At 40.2% G+C, this 27,066-nt stretch overlaps 1 protein-coding gene across 8 annotated transcripts in view; it reads left to right on the top strand.

The window, feature by feature from the left end:
• Window positions 1-27,066, top strand: part of NTRK2 (neurotrophic receptor tyrosine kinase 2) — a 312,631-nt gene that overhangs the window by 30,000 nt on the left and 255,565 nt on the right. For all 8 annotated transcript variants that reach the window (XM_077474847.1, XM_077474853.1, XM_077474851.1 and 5 more), the window contains exons 4-6: window positions 5,868-5,939; window positions 8,011-8,079; window positions 19,715-19,872. In XM_077474847.1, coding sequence (XP_077330973.1) covers window positions 5,868-5,939; window positions 8,011-8,079; window positions 19,715-19,872 — 299 coding nt within the window. The remainder of the gene's footprint in view (window positions 1-5,867; window positions 5,940-8,010; window positions 8,080-19,714; window positions 19,873-27,066) is intronic.

Genomic DNA, 27,066 nt, shown 5'->3' with positions numbered 1-27,066 from the left:
CGCTTCGCTCGATGCAGGGGAGGACACAGGGAGAGTTACTCACCTTGTCCCCTGGATCCAGCGATGTCCGCCACGCTGTGTGATCGAGCCGTCCTGCGCTCGATTCACAGTGCTGAATGCCGCCGAGCTCCGTTCCCTGCGGCGTTACGGCGCACGGGAGCTGAGAACGGCGGCAAATTCAAAAAAGTAAAAGTACACAAAACACACACAGCACTGTAATCTTACAGATTACAGTGCTGTATTAAAAAATACACACCCCCTTTGTCCCTAGTGGTCTGTGCAGTGCCCTATATTATAAATACTGTTTTTTTCTGCCTGAAATTTGGAGATTGTCCATAGCAACCAAAAAGATGTCCCTTTTTCAGTGTTTTAGGATTTGATTACATTATTGAATAATTTTTATTATTCTTTATTATATTATAAACTTTATCATACCCAGGATGTCTGCTAGACTCTGATTTGAACAGATTTAAGAGCGTTATTCCTAAGAATTACAGGACTACAAAATAAAACGCCAGATTTCCATGCAAAATAATTGTACCGCTTTCAGCACCTTATTCCAGACTGAATCATACCGCCAGGGAGGTTAATAGATAAAAAGTGCATTTTTTATACATCCATATATATCAGACAAAAATGAGGGACAAATGAGTAGCAATGAGGGACAGATGGACATTGCTCCAAATCAGGGACAGTCCCTCCAAATCAAGGACAGTTGAGAGCTATGCATCACCCTATTCACAGGGGCTCTTACCAGAGGAGATGGACCATCTACTTCTAGAATGGTCAAACATGCATGCAGGTAAACTTCTGAATGTTAATAAAAGCAATGAGACCTTCTCTGGATCACAGAAGCATATTACTGCTGTGGGAATGCATCCAAAAGTGATAACCTCCCTTAGGGATGTCCAGATCAATCTCGGCCAGATACGATGGTATTTGGAGAAAGAAGGGGCTCCAATAGTGTAATAAATTATGGACTGTTTTATCATAAAGGTCAATATATATATAAAGGGCACAGAGCAGGAGAGTATGACATGTTTATTATTTTAAAGAAAAAAACATAGGTTTAGATTCACGTTAATATTTTTACATTTCTACCCATCTGATTATTTAATTCCTGGTTCCAATAGTTGTTTGTAGTTACCCTTTAGCCACTACAATCAAAGCAAATATTTGACATTGGACATGTTCCCAGCTCTACCTTCTGTAACTATAGTATAAATGGGATTAATAGATGTAATGATTATGTTTGGTACATTCATTGTATTTGTATTTCATGTGCCTTCCTTAAGGAAATCTTTACTTACAGCATAACATTTATTTTATAAGATCAGCAATGTAATCAGACTTAAACAATAGTTATATTTGACAATCTGATATAATCTTACTTGAAACATCTTCCATCTGTTGGCCATCTCGTTCCACAATTTCCCAAGTTTCCCAGAATGCTTTGCAGCTTCTCCTCTTTTACTTTCAATTTAAAAGCACTATTTATCCCATGGTACTTTGCTGTACTGACTCTGCCTCCTGAAACTCCTCCTCTCAGCATTGCTGTTGTCCAGAAGGCCTGCGTTCTGTCTAAAAATGTCCGCCTATTGAATAGTGTCCACTGTGTACTGCGCAGGCGCACTGCTTGCGCAGTACGGAGCACGAGGAGACTGAGAAAATCTCAGAAGATGAACAGCTTGCTCACTTCGCTCGCCATGCTTCGGGCACGGCCTCGCTTCGCTCGGCTCTTTTTATTCTAACTCTATGTCCACTTGGATGGTGGGTCTTAAATCTGGACTCACGGCGAAGGCACCGTTCATCTTCAGCTATTCTCTGAATCTGCTTGTCATGTGTACTGCGCATGCGCAGTACACAGCGGACACTATCTGATGGGGGACACTATTTGACATGACACCGGCTCTGTGAAACGTGTGACACAGCAGTGCCTACTCCCATGCATATTCAATACATGTCAAGGGACTACTGAATGTGTGGGGATCTTTACAAAGGAAGTTCACAAACTTCAAGATCATTTACAGTAATAGGAGTAGACTGGAAATAATTCAAATACAATGTAGAACTGAATATATGATTTTTTTTTTCAACATTTACAGACAGATCAAACTGTTCAGCAAATTTCACAAGTGTTTGGACTAATTCTCACATTACAGGGTGCTTTATTCACATGGTTTTAATCTTTAAAAACACAAAAACAGCGTTGCTCTGTTCAAGTATCATGGTTACTTTTGCTGAACATATTGGTGTGTATGTTAATGTGGTGAAAAATATAAAGAAAGGCATACAATATGGAAAGGCATTCATAAAAATTAATTTACGGAATACTACTGTATACTACCATTACCAGTATGAACCACAGAAAGTTATCAGAGTACAATTTTTCATGTTAGTGGGCCTTTAGAGTCCATTCACACAGGAGCAACTTTGGATCCGACTTGAAGTCGTCCCAAGTTGCCTGAAGTCGCGCAACATGATAAAATCAATGTAAGTGAATGAGAGCCGTCTTAATGTACACTACTGAAGTCGCTCCGACTTCAGAAAAGGTTCCTGTACTACTTCAATCCGACTTCTAGGCAACTTGTACCCATTGATTTCAATAGAAGTTGCCTCCAAGTCTGATCCCCTGTCTTAACTGAAGCAACTTTCCAGGAAGTAAAAATAGTTTTCTAGGCAAACCCCTCCCTCCCACAGAGCTGATTATTATGTGATTGGCCACTGGTAAAGTCCCCTGTCCTGGAAGCAACTTCAAGTTGCCTTGTAAGTTGCCTCAAGTCGTGCTGTGATTCATACTCAAGTCGTGTCCAAGTTGCCTCCCAAAGTCTCACTCAAAGTCGTGTTGCCCCTGTGTGAACGGACCCTTAGTGCCCGTTCACACAGGGGCGACGTGACTTGCAGCGCGTCTCACAGACGCGACCTGCACACGATTTCAGCGGCGACTTGCAAAATGACTTCTGTATAGAAGTCAATGCAAGTCGCCTGAAGTCGCCCCGAAAATACTACAGGAACCTTTTTCTAAGTCGGAGCGACTTGAGTCGCTCCTATTAGAACGGTTCCGTAGTACAGAACGGAGCGCGACTTGTCAGGCGGCTAAGTCGCCTGACAAGTCGCGGTAGTGTGAACCGGCACTTAAAAGGCATTATCATCATTGGATTCATGTGACTTATAAATATCATCAGTGGGTAGGCATAGAATCATCAGTGCGTGAAGCCAGATTTCTGTCTAGCCAACATAAGTTGTAGTCTAGGGCAACAGGGTTGCCAAGGGTGGCACACAGCCACCCATAAGTCATGTTGCTGGCTGAACGGCAACACGTTCTTATGTAAAATGAAAGGTTCCTGACTGTTGACCTGCTTGCCAGTGCAGTATGGCTGTAATTGTTACTGTCTGGGCACAGTTTGTGTATTTTTATTTTTGGTGGTGGTGGGAATAATGGGCTTGCTTTACTAAAGGCAAATAGACTGTGCACTTTGAAAAGTGCAGTTTTACTCTGCAAGTAGCTCCAGAGCTTAGTAAATGAGCTGACTTCCATCATGCAATCATGTGCAAGAAAAAATGCTGTTTTTTTTTTCTTGCACATGATTGGGTATTCTTTGCAAAAGTGAAGCTTTATCTAATTTACTAAGCTGTGGAGCAACTGCACCTGCAGAGTGCAACTGCCTTTAGTAAATGAACCCCAATGTGTACTGTTTACAGTTTACAGTTCAGCAATTTTGTGAGATTGCACATTACAGCGGAACTTCAGTCATTTTTTCATCTTTCCATCTATTAAATCTTCTGCCCTTGTTGTTTTAACTTTGGACAGTAAAACATTTTTTTTGCCACCAGTAAATACCATCTAGAACCCACTTCCTGTTTTTTGTCTGGTCATTAGCCTAGGCTTATGACATCATTCACAGCTCTCTCTCTCTCACTCTCATGAGAGTTTGCCAGGAAGGGAGGGTGAATAAGTTATAAGAGGGCCAATGGGAGCTGCAGGGTGGCAGAGCTAGAGGTGTGCCTCAGTGTATCTGTGTAAATCCAGGAAGTGAACAGGCAGCAGCTTCAGCTGAAGGAGAGGAAGGAGATTTCTGCAGAATATTTGGCAAGTACAGAATCACAGTATATAGATAAAATAATATGCAAAGTGGTTGGAGGGAAGATTCAGAATAGCAAAGATGTTTTTATTACAAATTATGTGAGCAGACTGCAGTTCTTTAAAGTATAACTAAACTTAGTTTTAGATATAGTGTAGAAGCATTAGAACACCTGTCAATTTGTATTGCTGTCTGTGCCCCCGTTAGGAAGATCCATGGCCTATTTGTCCTGTTTAAAGTAAAAGCAAAAGGAAATCACAAATTTTCTTCCAAAGGGGGCCCTGGTTCTGGTGATCCTGGTGACATTCCCTGACTTTGGAGGGCCAACCTCACACTTTCTGTTTTGGCTTTGGGCCAGCAAGAGAAGGGAAAAACTGACAGGGGTTATAACCTTACTCTAAAAAAATGAAAAAAATTAAAACATTTGCCTATAGTTCTGCTTTAAACCCAAAATGCTAGCAGGGAAGGGTGAGATTTTTCCTTACTTTTCCAGCTGTCAGTTTAAGGTATACTAGACAAGCTATCTCTTTTATTTCCTGATCTTAGCATACCTTGTGTGACTGTGTGACTGTGGCTTATCTTGTTAGGCCCCATTCACACTTGGAAATGTGGATCTTGGCACTATTCTTCCTGCAATTCCAAATCGCATGACAATTGCTGCAAAACATGCAACATGTGCCTTTAAAAATTGCATTTACCAAAAAGGAGCAGGAGCTTCTTTTGGGCGACAAACGCGCATAGGGCAGTCTATTGAAGTGAATTAGCCGCCCTATGTATGACACACGCAGAATTGTGTAAAAATTGCTCCCCACACAAATTCATGAGAGCTATGCAAAGTGTGAATGGGTTACATAGTTACATAATAGGTGAAGTTGAAAAAAAGACACTAGTCCATCAAATCTAACCTATATGTGTGATTATATGTCAGTATTACATTGTATATCCCTATATGTTGTGGTAGTTCGGGTGCTTATCTAATAGTTTCTTGAAACTATTGATGCCCCCCGCTGAGACCACCACCTGTAGAAGGGAATTCCACATCCTTGCCGCTCTTATGCCCCATACACACGATCGCAATTTCTGATGGAAAAAGTCCCATCGGATTATGTTGTTGGAAAATCCGATCATGTAGGGGCTCTATCGGACTTTTTTTGTCGGATTTTCTGACGCACAAAGTTTGAGAGCAGGATCTAAAATTTTCCGATAACAAAATCTGATTGCGTAAATTCCGATCGTGTGTAGACAATTCCGACGGACAAAGTGCCACGCATGCTCATAATAAACTAAGAGACGAAAGCTATTGGCTACGGGCCTGTTTATAGTCCCGACGCTATACAAAATGTAGCCAATCGACTAGGGGCAGCATAGCAGGGAATACGTATAAATCTAAAACTGCAAGCACTGTGATCAACCATCATGGTGTAGCCATAAAGTCAATGGGTGACAGCTTAAAAATTTAAATCAAATAAAAAATCGAATTAATTGTAATTACATTTTTACGAATCTGTTTTGAAAGGACTAACTGTACATAGTAAAATAGTAAAATATATTTATGAAATAATAGGGAGTGTGGCATTTGCATTACATACTTAACATAACAAATTATGAAATATATATGTATACTGTATATTTCAATCTGTGTATAATGTGTTTTTCTTCTGTAAAGGAGAACACATTACTTATATGTGAGTTATATGGAGCTAACGTCTATCCTGAGACTATTAAATCCTGGCAGCAGATTGTGTTATTTGGGGACTTTGCTAAATTCTGATTGTTTCCTTTTAGAACCGTGATAGACTCTAGCCTCAAGTTTGTGTCTCGCCAGGCATTCCGCAAGAACCTCAAACTTACTTACATGTGAGTAATCAATTTCTTACTTGAGCAAATGCTTTGCCATTATAGCAGATGATCTGCAGCATACAGACATTCCTTGAAAGTGTTACTACACCTCTGAATCATATAAAGACAAGCTGTTTTGGGCTTTTACTGCATGTTACAAAAAGATGTGATATCTAACCTTAAATTTCATTGAAACACTAGTAAAGTCATTTGAGAATTCATAGCCTTCCTTTTTTTTTTTCTTTAGCAAGCTTTGTCAACATTTTATTTTTAGTTGGTATAGACCACATTAATAATTATCTAAAATTATTAAAGGTGTCAGATGTCTATTGCTGCTGAGCCTAAAGGTCAAGTCTCCTAAACTGACATGCCATATAATTAGACTGTTATTAATGTTTGTGTTATACAGATATGGTACAGTAATTGTAGTCATCACAGACGCATATAATGTCCTTGTTTATTAAAAAAAATGTTAATTTTGATAGATTATTAATTATTGCATTAACTAAAGTTTTAAACCTAGAGTATGATGATTCTGGATCGGGACAAGATATTGTTACCTCATCAATTTATTTCCTACCATGTTTACAATTCTTGTTCCATGCTTATAGCTTACCAGGCAAGTGAGAAGTAGTAAATAAATTAACTTATCTGCATTCTTGTATTTAAAAAAAAAAAAAGTTCTGCTTTTTTGTTGTGCTTTACAGAGCTTTAGTTATTGTCAGGGCTTTTTTTCAGCAGGAACATGGGGGAACGCAGTTCCATCACCCCCAGAAATGAATGTATGCAAGGAGTGCTGGGGTGTGCTGGAGGGTCTATCGATGCTTGCTGCTGGGGGGATATTTTGTCACTGGGGATCTATTTTTGTGTGAAGGTCTATTGTTGCTAGTCTTATGTTTCTGGGGGGGGGGGGGGAATTGTAGCTGGGAGGGATCTACTGTTGAGGAAGAGGTCTTTTGTTGCTGCCTCCTGAAGGATCTATTGATTCAGTCTGCTAGGACATCTGTTGCTTCCTGGGGTCTATTGTTGATTTATTGGTCTACCGTTGCTGGGCTAAGGTCTATTGCTGCTCACTGCAGGGGATATATTTTACTGCCTTTCTTTGTTATCATTAACGAATTCCCTGCAAATCACTTAGTAGCAAAAATGATTCTTGGTTCAGTATTCTCTAAAATGGGTGGTACTGGGAGGTTGGTAGGAGGTGGAACCAAGGAACGCTTAGGGGCGGGTAGGGAGCAGAAACGAAGGGTGAAGATCCGAGTTCCTGCACCTATTCTCTGAGAAAAAACCCTGGTTATTGTATGCATTTAGGCTCTAGGTTGGTTTTCTCTTCTTTCCACCATACAAAATTTTTCTGTTATACATACAGGATATGCAAAGGGTTTTGGCTAGAATAGGGTCTCTACTTATGAGTACTTACCTCTTTTTTTATATACAAATTCTTCACAATGGGGACATAGCTAGCAATAAAAACATTTTAGAGGATCTTACCCCTACCCCTTGAAAAAGAAAGATTTGTCTGGCCATTGTCCAACTTCAGACCTATTAAGTGCCATACGATAGTTTGGAATGTAAGTTGATATTTTAGTAATTTGGATCACTGCTAAGTAATTTCAAATTCTAGCCACAAGTCTTTATGATCCTACAAGAACAAATAAAGATAAAATAAAAATATATAGTGGGACCAAAAGTTGTGGAGCATCACTAAAAGTTGTTGAGCGATAAGCTACTAACAGTCTCTGAAGTTATTGTAGGTACTGCTAAACTACTTCTCAAACAGTGGAGAAAAGGTAGTAGTCCAATTCCTGGTATGTACAGAGTTGACAATTTACCATACTGACTGCTCAGTATTCAGTGCCTAACTTAGCCAGCGGAGACTACAGGCAACATGCCAGAGGGCCTGTCAATGTGTGATCACCTTCTTGTTTTGCTACCCAACTCTTGCACTTACTCTGCTTACCTCAGAAAAACTGTACTTATAGTTAGGCGCTCCATACATCTTTAGTTAGGCCACAGAACATTATCAGTCAATTGGCTGGCAATATAATGATGTTAAGTGATTTTAAATCAAAATATCTAATTTTTGCAGAGATCTTTCCAGAAATAAGCTGCCAACTTTAAGTAGAAAACTATTTCGTCATCTCTCGTTGACTGACCTGTAAGTAATATTTGCAACTTCATTTCTACTAAGCTTTTTTTTTTTTTAAAACTTAATGTGGCTTAAGCTTTATGTAAGCTTCAATAAAGTTAACATATATTCTGATAAATATATTATATGTGTGATTATGCTGACTGCCTGCATGCATGTGTGTTGATAAATGACCAAACCCCTCCAACAGCAAGCCTTATGATAAGTGGCAGGTGTTCTCGCCAAGCTAAGCTCCGACACTTCTGGTAGTGCTTGTAAGACCCACTCCACAAAATCTTAATGGCTATGATGGTCTATTTCACCAGCAAATGGACATGCGGTAAAGGAGAAGGAGCACTCACTTTTGCATTGGTAGGATGCTAGCAGCTCTTAGTATTCTTAAGTTGACAGAGTCTCCAGTCTAACCTAACCTCTGCCCCCTGGTACTACACACCTAAAATTGCCCTTAATACCTATCTCATTGGTACTAGCTCTAATATTAACGAACCCCTTCTTCCATTCTCACCTCAAGCTATACAGGTAGCAGTGATGTCATTATGGTGGTCATGATGTCTTCATCTTAGCTGACCTTTCCTTACCATTACTGAGCAATGTAGTAAAACTAATTAAAGTGGTAGGATAAATTGTGGAGAAAAAAACCCTCAGAACTTTAGCCAGGTCAAAGGTCACAGGCTAAAGTACAAAGTGTTTTTTTCTTGTTTTCATTGTATTTGTCTGATACAAATATCAAAGGATAACTTCAGTCGCTTGTCAGTAGTGGGAAAATATAGCTAAAGTTTTAGAACTTGAAGCATAAAAGACTTGTAAACTGAGTAGTAACATGCTATGTATTACTTGCCATGCTTGGGTCACTGCAATCAGTAAAAAGTAAAAACTATCATGCAATGAAGCAGTACAGTGATTGATTTGTGTGAATTAAAAAAACATATATGTGAAATTTTGTACCTGCAATATCAGGATGCAGACACAAAGACAATCATGCTCTGTTTCAAGTATGCTAGATTGTATTTACATTGTGTTGTGTTGTATTCCACCATAAATTCATCACAAGTCACTTTACAGATAGACAAACTCTAATGGAATTTCTAGTGCAATTTACATTACTGCTGTTAACTTAATACCACTTAACCACTTCCCACCCACCATATAGCACAATAAGGGCCAGAAAGTAGTTGTATTAGCCTGACTTGGCATCATATGATGTCCAGCAGGATAAGCCGCTAGTGCACATCCGTGCAGCACGACGATCAGTGGTGTGGTGTGTTAGTCTAACACACTGCATCTCCAATCCTGGTAAAGAGCCTATGACATGTCCAATCACAGCTGATCACATGATAACAAGAAAGTGCAGTTTTCCCCCTCTACTCGTTCTGACAAGACACGAGTAGAGAAGAGCCGATCGGCGCATTGATTATCAATGCAGACCCATTGATGGTGGTCACTGGAGCCCACCAATGATCCCCACTAGAGCCCACCAGAGATGGCAATCATTGCCAATCGGTGCCCCTTAGAAATGCCAATCTGCGCCCATCAGTGCTGCCTATCAGTGCCATCTATTAGTGCCCATCAGTGCCACCTATCAGTTCCGCCTATAAGTGTTCACCAGTGCCGCCTATCAGTTCCCATCAGTTCCACCTATCAATGCACATTAGTGCCACCTATGAGTGCCCATCAGTGACACTTATCAGTGTGCATCAGTGCTGCATATCAGTTCCACCTATTAGTGCCCATCAGTGCTGCTTATCAGTGGCAGTGCTGCCTATCAGTGCCCATCAATGCCACCTATGAGTGCCCATCAGTGCCACTTATCTGTACCACTTATTAGTGACCATCAGTGCTGCTTATCAGTGCCGCCTATCAGTGCCCATCAGTGCTGCATATAAGTGCCTCATCATCAGTGCCCATCAGTGCCACCTCATCAGTGCCCATCAGTATCGCCTCATCAGTGCCCATCAGTGCAGTCTCAAGTGCTCATCAGTGAAGAAGAAAACTTACTTATTTGCAACATTTTGTAACAGAAATTAAGACAAACTTTTTTATATTCTTAATTTTCGTTATTTTTTATTTGTAGCGCAAAAAATAAAAACCCCAGTGGTGATCAAATACCACCAAAAGAAAGCTTTATTTGTGGAAAAAGTTATAAAAATGTAGTTTGGGTACAGTGTTGCATGACCACGCAATTGTCATTCAAAGTGTGTCAGGAAGGGGGGAAGTGCCCGATATTGAAGTGGTTAAACTGTAACTGATAGAGACAGATGTTCAACCCCTCACTCTGATGAAATACTAAAAGGGTTTTTTAAACCCATAACTTGTTCCCTAAAATGCAAAGTTAAAGTGTAGAGAACAGTCAAGGATCGGATTTAAAAAAAATGTTATCTAAAGTGAATAAAGCATGTGAGCTTTGTGTTATTAACAAACGGCAGAAAAAAAGAGCATGCAACAAGTGCAACAGGGACCGCCCCCTTGGACTTTTAAGACAGAAATAAATGTAATGGAGTAAATAAAGGCAACCATGTGCCACTTTTATTGAGTACACAGTATCTGATAAATTTTGTAGTCATAAACAATCACATTAAAATATACAAAAAGTACACCAATGAACCAGTTAATATACACATATATATATATATATATATATATATATATATATATATATATATATATATATATATATATATATCTCAAACCCAAAGCTAATAATCCAGGCACTGCTAGGGTCAAGTGGAGGTGAGTCCAAGAAGATTTGTAGCATACATCCCGACATGTTTCGGAAATTTTATTGGTAGATACTTTCCTTCATCAGGGGCAATTTTATACTTGGGGGACTTTACCTTTATCTGCAACATAGTTATAGTTACATAGTATTTGTACATTAGTACATAAAAAATAACCCAGAGCCGGCCACTGATTCACATCCACAAAGGACGCCCTAATGTTAAACCAGCAAAACAGTATTGCTGTCTTAAAGGCCATAAATAAACAAAAGAAATTCAGTCAATGTTTTTAGAATAAGTGTACAAGCACAGCTAGTGTGCTGTAACAACAGGACAAGGGCATGTGTTACCCAGAATTGCCTATATAAACTAGTATGTTACCTTTCACTGTGTTGATAGAGGTGCAGACATCAGAGCTGTAGTCCTCAGACTGAGACATGCCAGCTGTGTCTGAGTGTTTTTCTAACACAGGTGGGGACATTCCTTTCTCTGGTGACGCGCCGGCGTGGGACGTCATCATGCCCCGTACCTCCGCTTCAGAGAGAGGCTCTGAATTCTGGCCTCAGCTATTTCATACAGCTAATGGGGCTAAATAACCAGCATTACCCAAACAACCTGTGAGGATTGGCTCTCTCATCGGCTGACTCACTATTTAGAGCGCTTGTTGCATGCTCTTTTTTTCTCATGTTTTAAGGATGTTGGCAGTCCTACACATTTAATTCCCATAAATAACCTTCTTCTCTCTTAGTAACAAACTTTGCATGATGCCTTGAGACTGCAGATACTCCCAGCTAGACCACCCTTGTGCAAATTGGACGACACTCTAGTTTTGGTGGTTAGCTGCAAAATTATTTTCCTAATTTAAAGTCAATTCCAGTTCCTTAAAGGGATATTAAAGCAGAAGTAAACCCATCCATAAAACAGTTTCATTTCTGGGGCATGCCGGAAATGTAACACTCCCATTGGTTGTGCTCTCAATCAAACTGCTAAACCATCCAATGGCTGGTGTCATGACTGATCACATGTGCAGCATCATGGTAGTTTTATATTAAACAGAGGCAAAGATGGCAGCTTTCTTGGCTGAAAACGATAGGGGGGTTTACTTACACTTTAACGTCTTGTTTTTTTGTTTTGGTTTTCTAAAATAACTAACATGTTATACTTACTTGATCTGTGCAGTGGTTTTGTGGCTCTGTGTGTCCATTCACACATGGAACCACGGCTTTGACCTGCCCCCCCCCCCCCTGCCAAAAGCCAATCAGGAGTGCGAGTCCCCGGAGAGCCAAGACTCTTGTAGCCATCATTGGATCGAGAGGGGGTTCAAACAATTTTTACCTTCATGCATAGAAAGCATAAAGGTAAAAAACCTTGTGCCTTTACAAACACTTTAATCCCTTAATGAATCAATAGAATAATTTTAACCACTTGCTTACTGGGCACTTAAACACCCTTCCTGCCCAGACCAATTTTCAGCTTTCGGTGCTCTCACAATTTGAATGACAATTACTCAGTCATGCAACACTGTACCCAAATGAATTTTTTGTCCTTTTTTTCCCACAAATAGAGCTTTCTTTTGGTGGTATTTGATCACCTCTGGGGTTTTTATTTTTTGCGCTATAAATGAAAAAAGACCGAAAATTTTGAAAAAAAAACGCATATTTCTTTGTTTCTGTGACATAATTATGCAAATTATTATTTTTTCTTCATAAATTTTGCCCACAATTTATACTGCTACATATCTTTGGTAAAAATAACCCAAATTAGTGGATATTATTTGGTCTTTGTGAAAGTTAGAGAGTCTACAAGCTGTGGTGCGAATCGCACAAAATTGATCACATCTGATGTACTGGTGGACTATCTCGCTTCTTGTGACCCGAACAAGTCAGGAAAGTACAAATACCCCCCAAATGACCCCTTTTTGGAAAGTAGACATTCCAAGGTATTTAGTTAGAGGCATAGTGAGCTTTTTGATGTTGTCATTTTTTTCCCACAATTCTTAGCAAAATTAAGATTTTTCATTTTTTTTTTCTCCACAAAATTGTCATTGTAATAGGTTATTTCTCTCACATGGCATGTGTATACCACAAATGACACCCCCCAAAAAAATCTGCTACTCCTCCTGAGTATTACAATACCACATGTGTGGGACTTTTTTCACAGCCTGGCCACATAGAGAGGCCCAACATGCAGGTAGCGCCATCATGTGTTCTAGGAACATAAATTACACATCTAATTTGTTGACTATTTATTACACTTTTGAAGCACCAGGACAATGGCATGTGACACGTGACACTGATGACAGATGGCACTGATACGTGGCACTGATGACACGTGGCACTGATGACAGATGGCACTAATATGTGGCACTGATAACAGATGGCACTAATATGTGGCACTGATGACACGTGGCACTTATACGTGGCACTGATGACACGTGGCACTAATACGTGGCACTGAAGACACGTGGCACTAATACGTGGCCCTGATGACAGATGACACTAATACGTGGCACTAATACATCCCACCGATGACAGATGGCACTAATACATGGCACCGATGACGCGTGACACTGATGACAGATGGCACTGATAAGTGGCATTGATGACATGTGACACTGACAACAGATGGCACGTGACACTGACAGGTGGCACTGATGACAAATGGAACTGATAAGTGGCACTGATGACAGATGGCACTAATACGTGGCACTGGTGACAGATGGCACTATGTGGCACTGATGACACGTGGAACTGATGACAGATGGCACTTATACATGGCACTGATTACAGATGGCACTGGGGACAAATGGCACTGACAACAGGTGGCACTGGGGGCAGGTGGCACTGGGGGCAGGTGGCACTGGGGGCAGGTGGCACTGGGGGCAGGTAGCACTGGGGTGGATGGCACTGGGGGCAGGTAGCACTGGGGTGGATGGCACTGGGGCGGATGGCACTGGGGCGGATGGCACTGGGGCAGGATGGCACTGGGGCAGGATGGCACTGCTGGGGGAGGATGGATGGCACTGCTGGGGGAGGATGGATGGCACTGCTGGGGGAGGATGGCACTTTTTTTTTACTTTTTTTTTTTTATCAAAACAAAGCAAAGCAGAACGGCTGCCGCTGCAGCCGTTCATCTCTCCCCTCTCACACTCTGTCTGTGTGAGGAGGGAGAGCGGCGCTGAGAGATGATCTCATATGTTTACATATGAGATCATCTCCCATTGGACACACCGATCGCGCTGTAAACGGCCGCTGTGATTGGCCGTTTACAGCGATCTGTGTTTGCCTGTCCCCAGGGGGACATGGCGAACACAGAACTTCCGCGATGCGCGCCCGCGGCGGCGCGCATTGCGGGAGTAAACATTAGGACGTCCAGGGACGGCCTCCCGGACGAACGCGCCTGCTCTACGGCCGTCATTCGGCTATAGGGCAGGCGCGAGGTGGTTAAACTAAAGGCTAGTACACACTATAAGAAAATCAGGAGCTACTAAATAATTATCCCGATTTAAAGCCAGTTTCAGTTCCCTAAAATGTTTAATGGGTCAATAGGATTTTTTAGACTAAAGGCTCGCACTATACACACTATAAGAAAATTGGGTGAACGATTGCCCGGCTTTCCTTGATGTTTCACTGCAGGTCGGGACCGAGAGAGGAGATAATGTGTGAAAATTCTCGTACAACAAAGGCTTTCTTTGTTGTTTATTGTTTCTGATCATGCGCAGTCTTTCTTATTTGATATTTCTCATACGAAAATCATTTTAAAAACGGTACACATTAACCTCCCTGGCGGTACGATTATTTCGGATTTTAGGTGCTAAAAGCGGTACCATTATTTTGCATAAAAATTTGGCGTTTTATATTGTAGTCCTGTAATTCTTAGGAATAACTCTCTTAAATCTGTCCAAACCAGAGTCTAGCAGACATCCCGGGTATGATAGAGTTTGAAAAATGAAATCATAAATTATAATATAATAAATAACTATAAATAATTGTACCAAATAATAATATAACAATAATAAAAATTATTCAATAATGTAATCAAATCAAAAACACTGAAATTTTCTCAGTTGCAGAATTGTCACTGTCATTACTTTTCAGTGTTTAATGACGGATCTCCCCACAAATCGCTATCGCTCAATTCTGCAAGTGATTCTAATTTATTATCGCTGTTTTCTAGCTGGTCTAAAACCATTTTTGATGTAAAATGACAGTTTGGTTGCTATGGACAATCTCCAGTTTCCAGGCATAAAGAACAGTTTTTATAATATAAAACTGCATGCAGAGCACTGGACAGACCACTAGGGACAAAGGGGATGTGAAATAATTACATACAGCAATGTAATCTGTAAGATTACATTATACTGTATGTAATGTGTGTGTTTCACTTTTTGAATTTGGCACCGATCTCCGTCCCCGTGAGTCACAACGCTCGCAGGGAATGGAGATTGGCTCCGTGATAGATCGAGCGAGACACGGCTCGCTCGTACAGCGGGGAGACAACGCTGGATCCGAGGGAGAAGGTAAGTAAACCTCCTCCTGGATCCAGCGATGCAGTCCCGAGTCTGGCTCGGGGTTACCGCTCTTGGTATAAAAATTCCACCCCGAGCCAGACTCGGGAATACCGTCAGGGGGGGGTTAAACAAAAATTGTTCGTTCTGTTCACGTACGAGAAAAACTTTGGAGTTTGTCCCTTCGAAAATTTTCATTTGCAAAATCAGAATGAGATGCCAAAAGTTGTGTACACACTATATGAAAGTCGAAACGATTTTCTCATAGTGTGTACCCCCTTTAGAGCAACTATAATAAGTAGTTATGTTTCTGGTGACACTGGGGTAGATTTACTAAAACTGGAGCACTCAGAATCTGGTGCAGCTGTGCATGGTAGCCAATCTGCTTCTAACCTCAGCTTGTTTAATTAAACTTTGGCAATAAAACCTGGAAGCTGATTGGTTTCTATGCGAAGTGAGCCTGTTTTTGCACTCTTTAGATTTAGTAAGTACACCCCACTGTGTCCACACAATGATAGAACCTAATAGTACATAGTAGAACATAATATAATAGTAATCACCGTCACTTTCAGCACATAAAACATGTGGAAATCATCTTCACAGCATGTTCTATTGCATCTAAAGTATCATGTTGTGAAGCATTGAATGTCAGCTTGGAGCAGCTGTATGACGGAGTTATGCTATCTTAGCCAATGTTTGCAGCATCTCATATTGTTGTGCAATAATGTATTACTTTAACCTAATGTGATGGGTATTGCATGTCCCACAACACACTAAGCTGTGAGATATGCCAATTTCCATTCCGTATTATGTTTCCCCAACTTCTTGGACCCGTTGTGAGAAAGAGGTCATGTAGTTCAGGAATTTATATTTCTTTTGGATAGTATGATTACAGAATGAAGTGTGGAGAAATGGATAGTGTCAACTTATTAACCCTTTGTTTTATTACCTTGACATATAGTTTTTTTTTTGTTTGATGCTTAAACAGAATTCTTACTAATGAAAATACTTAGTAAACACATGTTAATATAGCAATTAGCCCATTGCCCGATTGTAAACAAGTAGCACACCTTTAAAGAGGAACTTCACTTTATCTAGCTAAAATCTTAATTGTAGTCCCTGGTAACTGTTTCTGCATAAAAAACAAAAAACAAAAAAAAAAAACATGTTTACTAGTCCATGAAGTCTAGCATTGTCCTCCTTCCAGCCCAAAGTTCTTCTTTGTCACTTTGCCCCTGGACCACCTTCTTGTGCCAATATCCTCTTCAAGCGCAGATGTGCCACGAGTCTATAGCACCTGGCAGAGACCCACGAAATGTCTTCAAAATCCCACAAAGCTCTTGTTTGCTACGTTTTGCCATGCCATGTTTTCAGGTTGTGCTGTGTATTTAGAAGCTATGCAGTCACACACTACAGAGCAGATTTGTTCAGGGGGTTGAGGAAAATAAAGTTCTCACTTACATTTTCTGCTGTGTAGTGCTCTGTGTTGGCCCATATCAGCTTTACTGTGCAGCTCTGCTTTGTAGACTATGAGTGACCAGTACCACTGTGTCTGGTTCATGATGGTTGCATTCACAGGGTCCCAGCCTTGGATGCAACTATAACTCCTAATCCTATTTCCCTGGTTGCCAGCACACCTCCTTGAAATTTAGTGTATATTTATCTCTCTCTAAAGCACTATGTCCCGTGTCTTTCTGCTGCTCCGTTCTTCTGTTATCAGTATGATAACTTCTGACAAGTTCCCCCGACAACCGAGATAGAAACCAGTCTGAAATTTGTGTCGGGGTGGGTGCTATAAATAGATTAGCAGAGAGTTTGTCTATTCACAGTACAGCTCTGCAAGTTTCTTCGTTCCTCTGCCTATGTGGAGGAGGGGTGTGTGCCTTTCCTCCAATCAGCTGTCACACAGTGTATGCCAAGACATGCCACTGCTGGAACAGGTAGAAATAATTCAAACACGGTGTTCCTTTCTAAAGAGTATACAGGCATACCCCACTTTTAGGTACACAAATTTATTTACTAAAGGTGGAAAGTGCAAAATCAGGCTCACTTCTGCATAGAAACCAATGAACTTCTAATCCCAGCTTGTTCAATTAAGCTTTGGTAATAAAACCTCGAAGCTCATTGGTTTCTATGCAGAAGTGAGCCTGATTTTGCACTTTCCACCTTTAGTAAACAAACCCCATTGTGTACTTAAAAGTGGGGTATGCCTGTAGAAAGCTGAAGACAACAGATAAACATGTAAAACCTATGTAGGAGGATAACCTGGTCACTGCTAGATCTCAAGTGTGGGATTGAATATATAAAATAGGTAAAAAACTAAATTCTGGTCAAAAAGACAGTGGGTAAATTTAGAGATGAGGTGCAAAATGAGAAATCTAAAACAAAAACTAGGATCAGGGTGAGAGAAGTACAGGACAGGGCAGAATCAAATCAATAATGGGCAAACAGAATGGAGAGAGGTCCCTTTAAAGAGTGCTTACTGGTTGTGTCAACATTCACAGGCATGTGCATAAAAATGTGCATGTGTCAAAATGTTACTGTGTGTCCAAGAGACACCAAAATTACAGAAGGTAACAAAGTTTACAAAATTGTGAGAAGAGGCTAAAACGGGTTAGGCGCACTGAAGGGTTTAACAAGCACTGTCCAATGATGGCAGCGATCACAGGCCGGGAAGCAATTTGATCCACAATGGTCAACTGTATGACAAACAAATATTGAGCAGAGTCGAAAGTTTAGCAAAAACTGCAATGGCAAATGAACACCATCCATTATCTATTTAATATTTAAAGTTTTTTTTTTCATTCTTTTTTTCTTGTTTTAATTTTTTTCCATTCTTTTTTTCATGTTTATGCTTGATGATTTATTTTCTGTTCATTATGGTGTAGTCAAATGCTGTTACATTTTGATTCCTTCATTATCTGTCAGTTAAAATTTTATAAAAAGCTTATGTTGGCTCTGTTAGATCAAGTTATATCTCATTATCACTTATACAGCTGGATAACATGAGGATGAGGAATGTTAATATGATTCACTTAGGAATGATAAACTGCTTTTAAGGGTCCTTTTAAAGCATTTTGTGACATTGTACAGCCAAGCAATACTGTTAGATGATCTTTAGAGTACTAGTCAGGAGATTAAATGGAATGCAACTTGCAAGGTCATCACAACATTAAGAATTAAGAGTAACTGATATATGGATTCATCAACACTTATCAGCAATCTGCCATGTTAACCATTCAAGTAAATTAAACTGCTCAATAACAAAGTTTGATGGTCCCATCCCTTTTAAACCACTGATTAGAATGGCAGACATTCTACTTTTTCTGTTTACATTAATCTTCCCATCCAAAAGCCTAGTACTGTTATGTGGTTACTAGTAGCCCTTTTAAAGACCAAGATGAGTGACTAGTCAAATTCTGTTCCTCTAGCAATTTGCACATTCTACTTCATCAGCAATACAGATTGCGAAGCATTCATTTCTCAATAATATAAACCAATTGAAAAATAACCGCCAGAAAAAGAGGCATAAGCGTTGGTATGCCAATAGCACAAAGAATGCAACTTTGTCCTTAGACCCAAGACACATGAGCAATCCTGTTATTGACAACAACCAACAGCGACATGATCATGAGCAGACCATTTACCTTTTGCTATACAGCAGTTTCCTTGCTAGCTGAACCAACTGAAAGCCCTAAATTCATTAGGGCAAGGTAAAATGACCCTATTTCATCTAGGTACAGTAAGTGCAAGGCTCTCCTCTGTAATTCTACTGATGCATGTATCAAACTCAGCAGAATTGCTTGTGTGAAATGGCCCTTACCAGGTTTTTAGCAGGAAAGGGTGTCCAAAAAATTTGCATCCTCTAAGAAACCACCAGCCAAGAACTGGCTGACGCTTTCGACCCACTGGGAGAAAATTTGAATTGCAAACATTCAAACATCCCCCATCAGAGGAAGGCTGGATGAGTTTTATGAAGTTTAACAATGGCATCAGAGGGTATAGATAACTGGAGAAATACTGTTATCTAGAATTTAGCCCTATCAGCATCTATAGTTATATTTGTAAAACTTTTAGAGCTTCAAGGGGTTAATTTACTAAAATTGGAGAGTGCTAACACTGGTACAGCTGTGCATGGTATCCAATCAGCTTCTAACTTCAGCTTTGTTCAATAAAGCTTTGACAAATAAACTGGACGCTGATTGGTTTCTATGCAGAGCTGCAACAGGATTTTGCACTCTCCAGATTTAGTAAATTAAACCCTCAGGTTAACCAAAGACATAATACGAATCCCTATGCAGTTTAAAGTACTACTGTGAAAAGGTATGTGTCTTAAAACATATGTCTAAAAGAGGTAGAAAAGTGAATGTGAATATTTATTACATTTTGAAAGTTGTTGTTAAAAAGGTAACTTTTCTTTCAGAATTCTAAGTGACAATCCATTCCTGTGTTCCTGTGATTTAATGTGGATAAAGGTGTTTCAACAGGCAAACATGTTCAACATGGACAAGCAGAACATAATCTGTTTTAATGAGAATGATAAAAGGATAGCAGTGAGTGTAATGCACATACCCAATTGTGGTAAGTTATAATTATTAGAATCGTTCCTCTATTCAATCAGCAATCAGAATTCAGTCTACAGTGATGGCTACTAGTTAATCTAGTTGAATGAGATTAATCCTCTTTTATTCCTATTTTTTTTTTTTATGTTATCGCTTTCAAAAAAACAATAAAGCAGTTTTTCTTGTTTCAACATCATCACGGCTAAATAGAACGTACAATGATGCAAGCTTTATGATTTGTTACCCATAAATAAGCAGATATGTGTTAGCTACAGGTCATTTACTTGTAACCACTTTTAATGTAGAAAACATTTGATTAAATGCCAGCAATGTAGAAAGTTTAACATTTCACATTGTGAAATTTTTATCACATATTGCTCAATGGTCTGGTTCAAATTGGAACAATGCTGTATTTATATTTTCTAAAATTGCCTATTCCTAATGACGCGTACACAAGATCAGAATTTCGGGCAGCAAAAGACTGATGAGAACTTTTCATCTGAAAATGTGACCGTGTGTATGCTCCATCGGAATTTGGCTGCCCCGAATTCCCACCAGCGAATTCCCACCAGCAACAATTTGAGAGCATGTTCTCAATTTTTCCGACGGAAAAACTTTCTATCGGAAATTGCGATTGTGTGTATGCAATTCCGACACGCAAAAACTCATGCATGCTCATATTCAACTACGAGATGGAAGCTGTTGGCTACTGGGTATTGAACTTCCTTTTTCTAGTCCCATTGTATGCGTTGTATGTCACCGCGTTTTTGACGGTCGGAATTTGGTGTGACCGTGTGTATGCAAGACAGCTTGAGGGAAATCTCGTCAGAATTCCATCGGGAAACCCATCAGAGCTTTTTCCGACCAAAATTCCAATCGTGTGCATGCGGCATAACTGTCTAGATATCTAAGGCCATAAGTTGCTATATGCAATGCTTTAATAAAGTACAGCAAACAGAAAAATGACATTACATTTCTTTTCAAACGTAGTAGTGAGAGCAGCTCATCTTCTGAATACACTGTAAAAGTGACGTAACTAAGACAGGAAAATTATATATTCCAGATTTATGGACTTGCTGCGTAATATATATTTATTGTTTATAAACCTGAAGAAGAAGGTCATCTCAACAGGTATATACAGTATATATTTAATCTCAAACATCCCGCCTAGGGGTTGATTTACTAAGGTCAAATAAACACTTTGCAAAGGAAGTTGTACTTTACAAGGGAACTTTCATAAAGCTTGCTGAATAGGTGAAGCTTTGCTGACATAATTCAATCATGTGCAAGCAAAAAATGCATTTTTTTTTCATTTTCCTTTTCTTTATTTTCCTAAGCCATTGGGAAAACTTCCTTGCAAAATGTACCTTCCCTTGCAGAGTGATCAGCCTATTTTCTTTCAGTAAATTGACCCCTAATCCCCGCAGAAATAATTTACTTTAACATTTAAAACTGGAAATAAAATAATTAGGGCATATAACTACTGTCTATGGATAATAAAATAGTTAAGTGTGACACAAAGAATACATATACTGACAGGAGCTGCAAGTGTGTCTTACATACTTGGAACCTTGGTAAAGTCCACCCAAACATTTTATGTACTTGCAGAGGGGTGATATTAAAAAAGCCGCTAGTTCTGGGGGGGTTTTCCAGCCAGAAAACGTCCCTGACAAAAAACACTGATAACAGCCTATGTGTACATGGACACATAGGATAACATGCTGGGGAGTTTACTGGCTGTAGAAAAAAAACCTGAAGCCAAAAAGAGCAGCTGTGAAAACACTGGAAAGCGTTATAAAAGGGTTTCTTAAGATTTGAACGTCCATCCATACTTAATCTGGCAAATAGTTTACAAATGGAGGATATTCTGTGCAGGCCTCAAAAGGTGACAAAAAACCCCAAGTATAGTTTTTTCCACTCAATTACATTTGTGTTTCTAAGGCCTCATGCACAATGGACGTTTTAAAAACGTCAGTAACAGCTGAAGAAAGCTGTAGCTGTAGAAAGAGTTTTGCAGCATTTTTCACTAGCGTATTTTTAACGTTTTTACTTTTTTTTAGCTTTTTTTTAGCAAAACTATTCTCCCACAAAAGCTTATGGCTAAAAAACGCTAATAAACACCAAAAGACATGTTTTTTCTGCATGTTTAAGCTTTTATCAGAGTTAGAACGTCTTTTTTTCAGCTGAAAAACGCCTCTGAAAACCCACTAGTTCGGGGGGGGGGGGGGGGGGGGGGGCAGAAAGCACCCCTGCCAAAAAACGCAGATAACAGAGTATGTGTGCATGGACAAGCCACCCATCACCACCCAAATCCCCCCCAGAACTCCCCCTGGCAGGTGAGTCAGTCGGGACCCTGCACTTACTACATATTGTGGGCAGCAGGCAGCAGCGGCTTCTCTCTGGGCTGCGGGCTGCTGGTTTCTTGGTTCCCCTGCGTCTCCTCCCTCCTCTCATCCATGCACCATGTGTCTCCTCCCTCCACCTCCTGGCAGCCACTCCGATTGGATCTCCTTTTGGCCGATCGGGTGATGGGTCTCATGACCCACTTCACGATTGGGCGGGAGGAGAATCAGTGTTACAATTGCGAATATTCATTCACTATTGTCATACAACTGGGTGGGCTTAGGGCGCAGTGCTCTGTGTCCCAAGCCCACCCTTTATTGAAGCCTATTAGAGCTTCTGGCTCTAATCATGGGCTTAAAAAAAAAACTGATTGGAATCCATGCATCCAGAGCCCTGCATGTAAATCAGGGGGCTGGACACATGGATGGTGGGGGGGTGGCGCAGAGCGCCCTTGATAGAGGGGCCACCACTGTTACCGGCTGTAGAAAAAAATGTCTGAAGCCAAAAACAGCAACTGTAAAAAAATATCCAGTGTGCATGAGGGCTTAGGCTGAGTTATGATTAGAGGCAGCTACTAATTTGGCATAAAACTTGTCACTGATTACAGAGGTTACAATTTTCAGAAAATAAGGTCTTATTAGAGTGACCTTATCACTACTGAAAACTCTTCCATTGAGGACGAAAGCAGTGGCACTCCTGAGAAACAGTCCCGTGAATTACGCTGGGAAACGAACACTTGTGGGAATGTCAATTTTTGGTTTCCCTGCAGCTCTCACTAATGACCTCCAAGCCACCACTTTAACCTGACATGGAAGTCAGCAGGAGGAACAAGTAAGAGCTGCAGGGAACCCAGGACTTTGACAGTCTCAGAAGCATCATGTTTCCCAGAAGAATTTAGGGGTCCATTGCTTGGGATTGGAGTGGCATTTAGTGACATGGGCACTAGGAAAGGTACGTATTTACAGCGCTCTTCTTTTTTTAAGCATGCTTTCACTGGAAATGTTTTTAATAGTTACAAGGTCACTTTAACTACTAAAAATACAGATTTGCTTTTTTTTCTGTTAATTGCTTCCATTGTTTAAATAATGTTTTCAATAACATAATGGCGGTGAAAGATGTTTTATAGACAAGTTAAAGCAACCTTCAGGCACCATCATTATACCTGAATGGCAGGTCATTCTGGCAGGCAAAGCGATGACCTTTCTGGTCTTAATGGTTGCCTGCTCTTCTCATCTCCTAGATATTCCTATTGTCCTGCTATGACCATGGCAAAGAGACTTTCTCTTTGAAAAGGACTTTTCCTTAGCTTAGTGACTGTGGCGACAATTCACTTTGCAAAAAATACCCCATGTATTTTTGCTTGCTCATGATTGGATGATGAAAGTCAATAGAAATTTACCTCATTCAATAATTCCCTTGCAAAGTGAACATTCCGATGTAATAGATGTAATATTTTTGCATTTAAAAAATCAATCCCAGTGTGTTTTAATGTGAGCTATTATTTCAGTTGCTAAACGTACAATATAGGCCCTTCTACAAACCAGCTGTGCTCATTCAGGTGGTGAAGACGTTCAGTAAGGTTACCCTTCATGACCTTCATCAATATGTAGATAAGACCATGAGCAAAATCAGAACAGGCTGCATTTTTTCATTCTAGCATACAATTATAACTAGCTTGGGCAATATACCCTAGCTTAGGGTTATAATAGAATGTGAATTCACTACTTGCATTGCAACACTACCTGTCTTTTCTTTAAAAAAAAAAAAAAGAGAAGAAAATGGCGCTAACTAGGCACATGTAATTTCCAGAGCCTCATTACTGATTAAAATTGTAAACGTGGCGTTCTGCGGTCCCATGTTGCAATATAGCACTTACACTTGAGAGTCTCGCCATTATGTCCCTCCACCCCTGTCACCGCAGAAATGTAGAGGCACTGTGCTAGTGAAAATGTAATTCTAGTTCTTACTTGTTTCTATAGCAACAGAATACAGAAATGAATAAACTAGTCATGTAGTGAAATGTTCTCGATCATTTTCTTGTTCTTTCCTGCAAACCATAGAATTCTGTCAGATTTTCATGCTGCTGTTTAATTACAATATACAGTATAGAATAGAAAACTCTCGATAAAAAGATGCATTTAGAAGAATCTTAATGGCTTCACTCCTGTAGATATTATTACAATAACTGGCTTCCTGCAATGTAGAGAGATGACTGCTAGACATTTTGAGAATGGTTTTGTTCCCTCTTCTCTTTCATTCTTTCATCCGTTTTCTTCAACCTCCATTTTATCAGAAGGCTAAAATGGCTGCTGTAATTGCTGCTATATTAGAGTGTTTATGTTTCACACAGTGTACATGCCCAAACCCAATTATGTTATAATATTCAGCACAACATAGATGGATGGATTAAATTGATGGATAGACAGACAGATAGATGGACAAAGAGAGCTGACTAAATGATTCAATAAAAAAACAGCTAAAATTAAGCACGTTAAAACTTATTGGGATCCATAAAACAAATACACTTACAAAATACGCATACAAATACAAATACACTTACAAAATGGATTTAGTGCCACAAAGTACAAGTCTTAATATTTATTTTACATAAAATGTTCTATTCATTATCGGTTTCATTAATTAAAGGAATCATATGCCATAGCCATTTCACAACTACAATCGTAAATTAACAGACTAGACTTTATAACAGTTTTCGTGTTTTATTATTGATTAAAAATAACTATAGCTATGTCTGGGATGCATGATGAAATGGTGATTGGTTTTCATGTACGAGTGCTGGGGCCTTGCTTTTAGTGCTTCGTATGCTAATAGAGCTTCATGTGTAAATCTGAAGAAAAGAAACGTGAAGATGTTGCCTTAGCAACCAATTAGAATCTAATTGTCATTTTCTTAGTGCTGGTTGGAAAAAAATAACTATGATGACATGCATGTTTAAAGAGGAACTGAAGTCTCCTCACATTATTTGTAATAAAAACATCTTTTGCCATTCTGAAGCTTCCATTTCAACCACTTTGCATATTATTTTATATATACTGTGATTCTGTACTTCTGTACTGCAGAAATCTCCCTCTACTGAGTCTGGCTGCAGCCATTTTAACTGTGGGCAGCTGAAGCTGCTGCCTGTTCACTTCCTGGATTTACACAGAGGCACACCTTCAGATCTGCAGCCCTGTAGCCCTGCTCTCATTGTCCCTCTTATGACTCATCCCCCCTCCCTTCCTGGCAAACACTCACGATAGTGAGAGAGAGATCTGTAAATGATGTCATAAGCCTAGGCTAATGACCAGACAAGAAACAGGAAGTGGGCTGTATAAGGTATTTACTGGCAGAAAAAAAAAAATGTTTTACTATCCAAAGATAAAATAACAAAGGCAGAAGACAAATAACAAAGACGAGCCTGCAGGTGCACCACCATAGGAAGCGGCTTCCTATAGTAGGGCACCAAGAGCAGAAGGAGACTAGAGCACCAGTAGGGGACCCCAAAAAGAGAAGATTTGAGGCAGCTCTGTGCAATACCATTGCACAAAGCAGGTAAATATAACATGTTTCTTATTAAAAAAAAAAAAATAACAAAAAAAAGCCTTAGTCCTTGTACACACGGTCGGGCATTCTGACAACCAAATCCGTTGGATTTTGTCCGACGGATTTTGTCTGACGGATTTTGTCCGAAACTGTTGCATACACACGGTCGGACAAAGTTGTCAGAAAATCCAATTGTACATAACGTGATGGCGTTATTTCGTTACGACGGGACTATGTTCAGGCTAGTAGCCAATAGCTTTGGTCTAGGAATTTGATCTGAGCATGCGTGGCACTTTGTCTGTCGGAGTAGGCTACACATGATCGGAGTATGTCCGATCGGAGCATGTTGTCGGAAAATTTTATAGACAAGTTGGAAAACTTGGTCCGTTGGATATTCAGACGGAAATAGTCCGATGGAGACCACACACAGTCAGATTATCCGACAATACGGTCTGATCGGACACATTCCGTCGGAATCTCCGACCATGTGTACAAGGGCTTAGACTTTAAAATCACTTTAAAGCTGATGTTTAAACCTCTAATATTTTGCATTCTGGATAGGAGAAGGAAATGGATTAAACACAGTTTATTTTTTATTGTCTGTGAACTATTGGAGACATTTTGAGAGAGATTGCTTTACTTCCTACCCTGGGTATGCAATAGGAACTTAATGAAAATCTTTACAAAGTGAAGTGAAATTCCATCTTAAAGAGGAGCTGCACCTAAAAAAAAAATATTAAAAGCCAGCAGCTACTAATATTGCAACTTTTAATAATATCACACTTACCTGTCCCAGGTTCCAGCGATGTCGGCGGCAGATAACGAGCGATCGCTCGTCTCGCTGCAGCCACCGCCGCCATCCTCTGTCAGGGAATCGGGAAGTGAAGCATGAGGGCTTCACTGCCCGGTTCCCTACTGCGCATGCGTGAGTTGCGCTGCGCTTCTCTTATGGTCCCCCGCTGTGTCTCTGGGAACTGTGTGTTTCCCAGAACACAACGGGGGGTGGGGGCGGAGCCATGCGGGGGTGGGCGGAGCCATGCGGCGGTCTGGCCGGAAGTGGGTGCAGATACCTGGATTATCCAGGTAACTGCACCCCCCTCCCCCCCGAAAGGTGCCGATTGTGGCACCGGAGGGGGGGAGGGATAATACTAGCGGAACTTCCCCTTTAGGGTGAAGAACCGCTTTAAGCCACGTACACACGATCGGATTTTCTGAAGGGAAATGTGTGATGACAAGCTGTTGGTGGAAAAGCCGACCGTTTGTACACTCCAGCAGACAATTGTTGTTGGAGTTTTTGCAGACAATTGTTGGATGGCAGGTTTTAACA

The sequence above is a fragment of the Lithobates pipiens genome, unplaced genomic scaffold (assembly GCF_037356315.1).
Source record: "Lithobates pipiens isolate NorthernLeopardFrog02 unplaced genomic scaffold, aLitPip1_a1.2 Scaffold_13, whole genome shotgun sequence".
Taxonomy (NCBI): Eukaryota; Metazoa; Chordata; class Amphibia; order Anura; family Ranidae; genus Lithobates; species Lithobates pipiens.
This window is presented reverse-complemented; position numbering and strand designations above follow the sequence as displayed.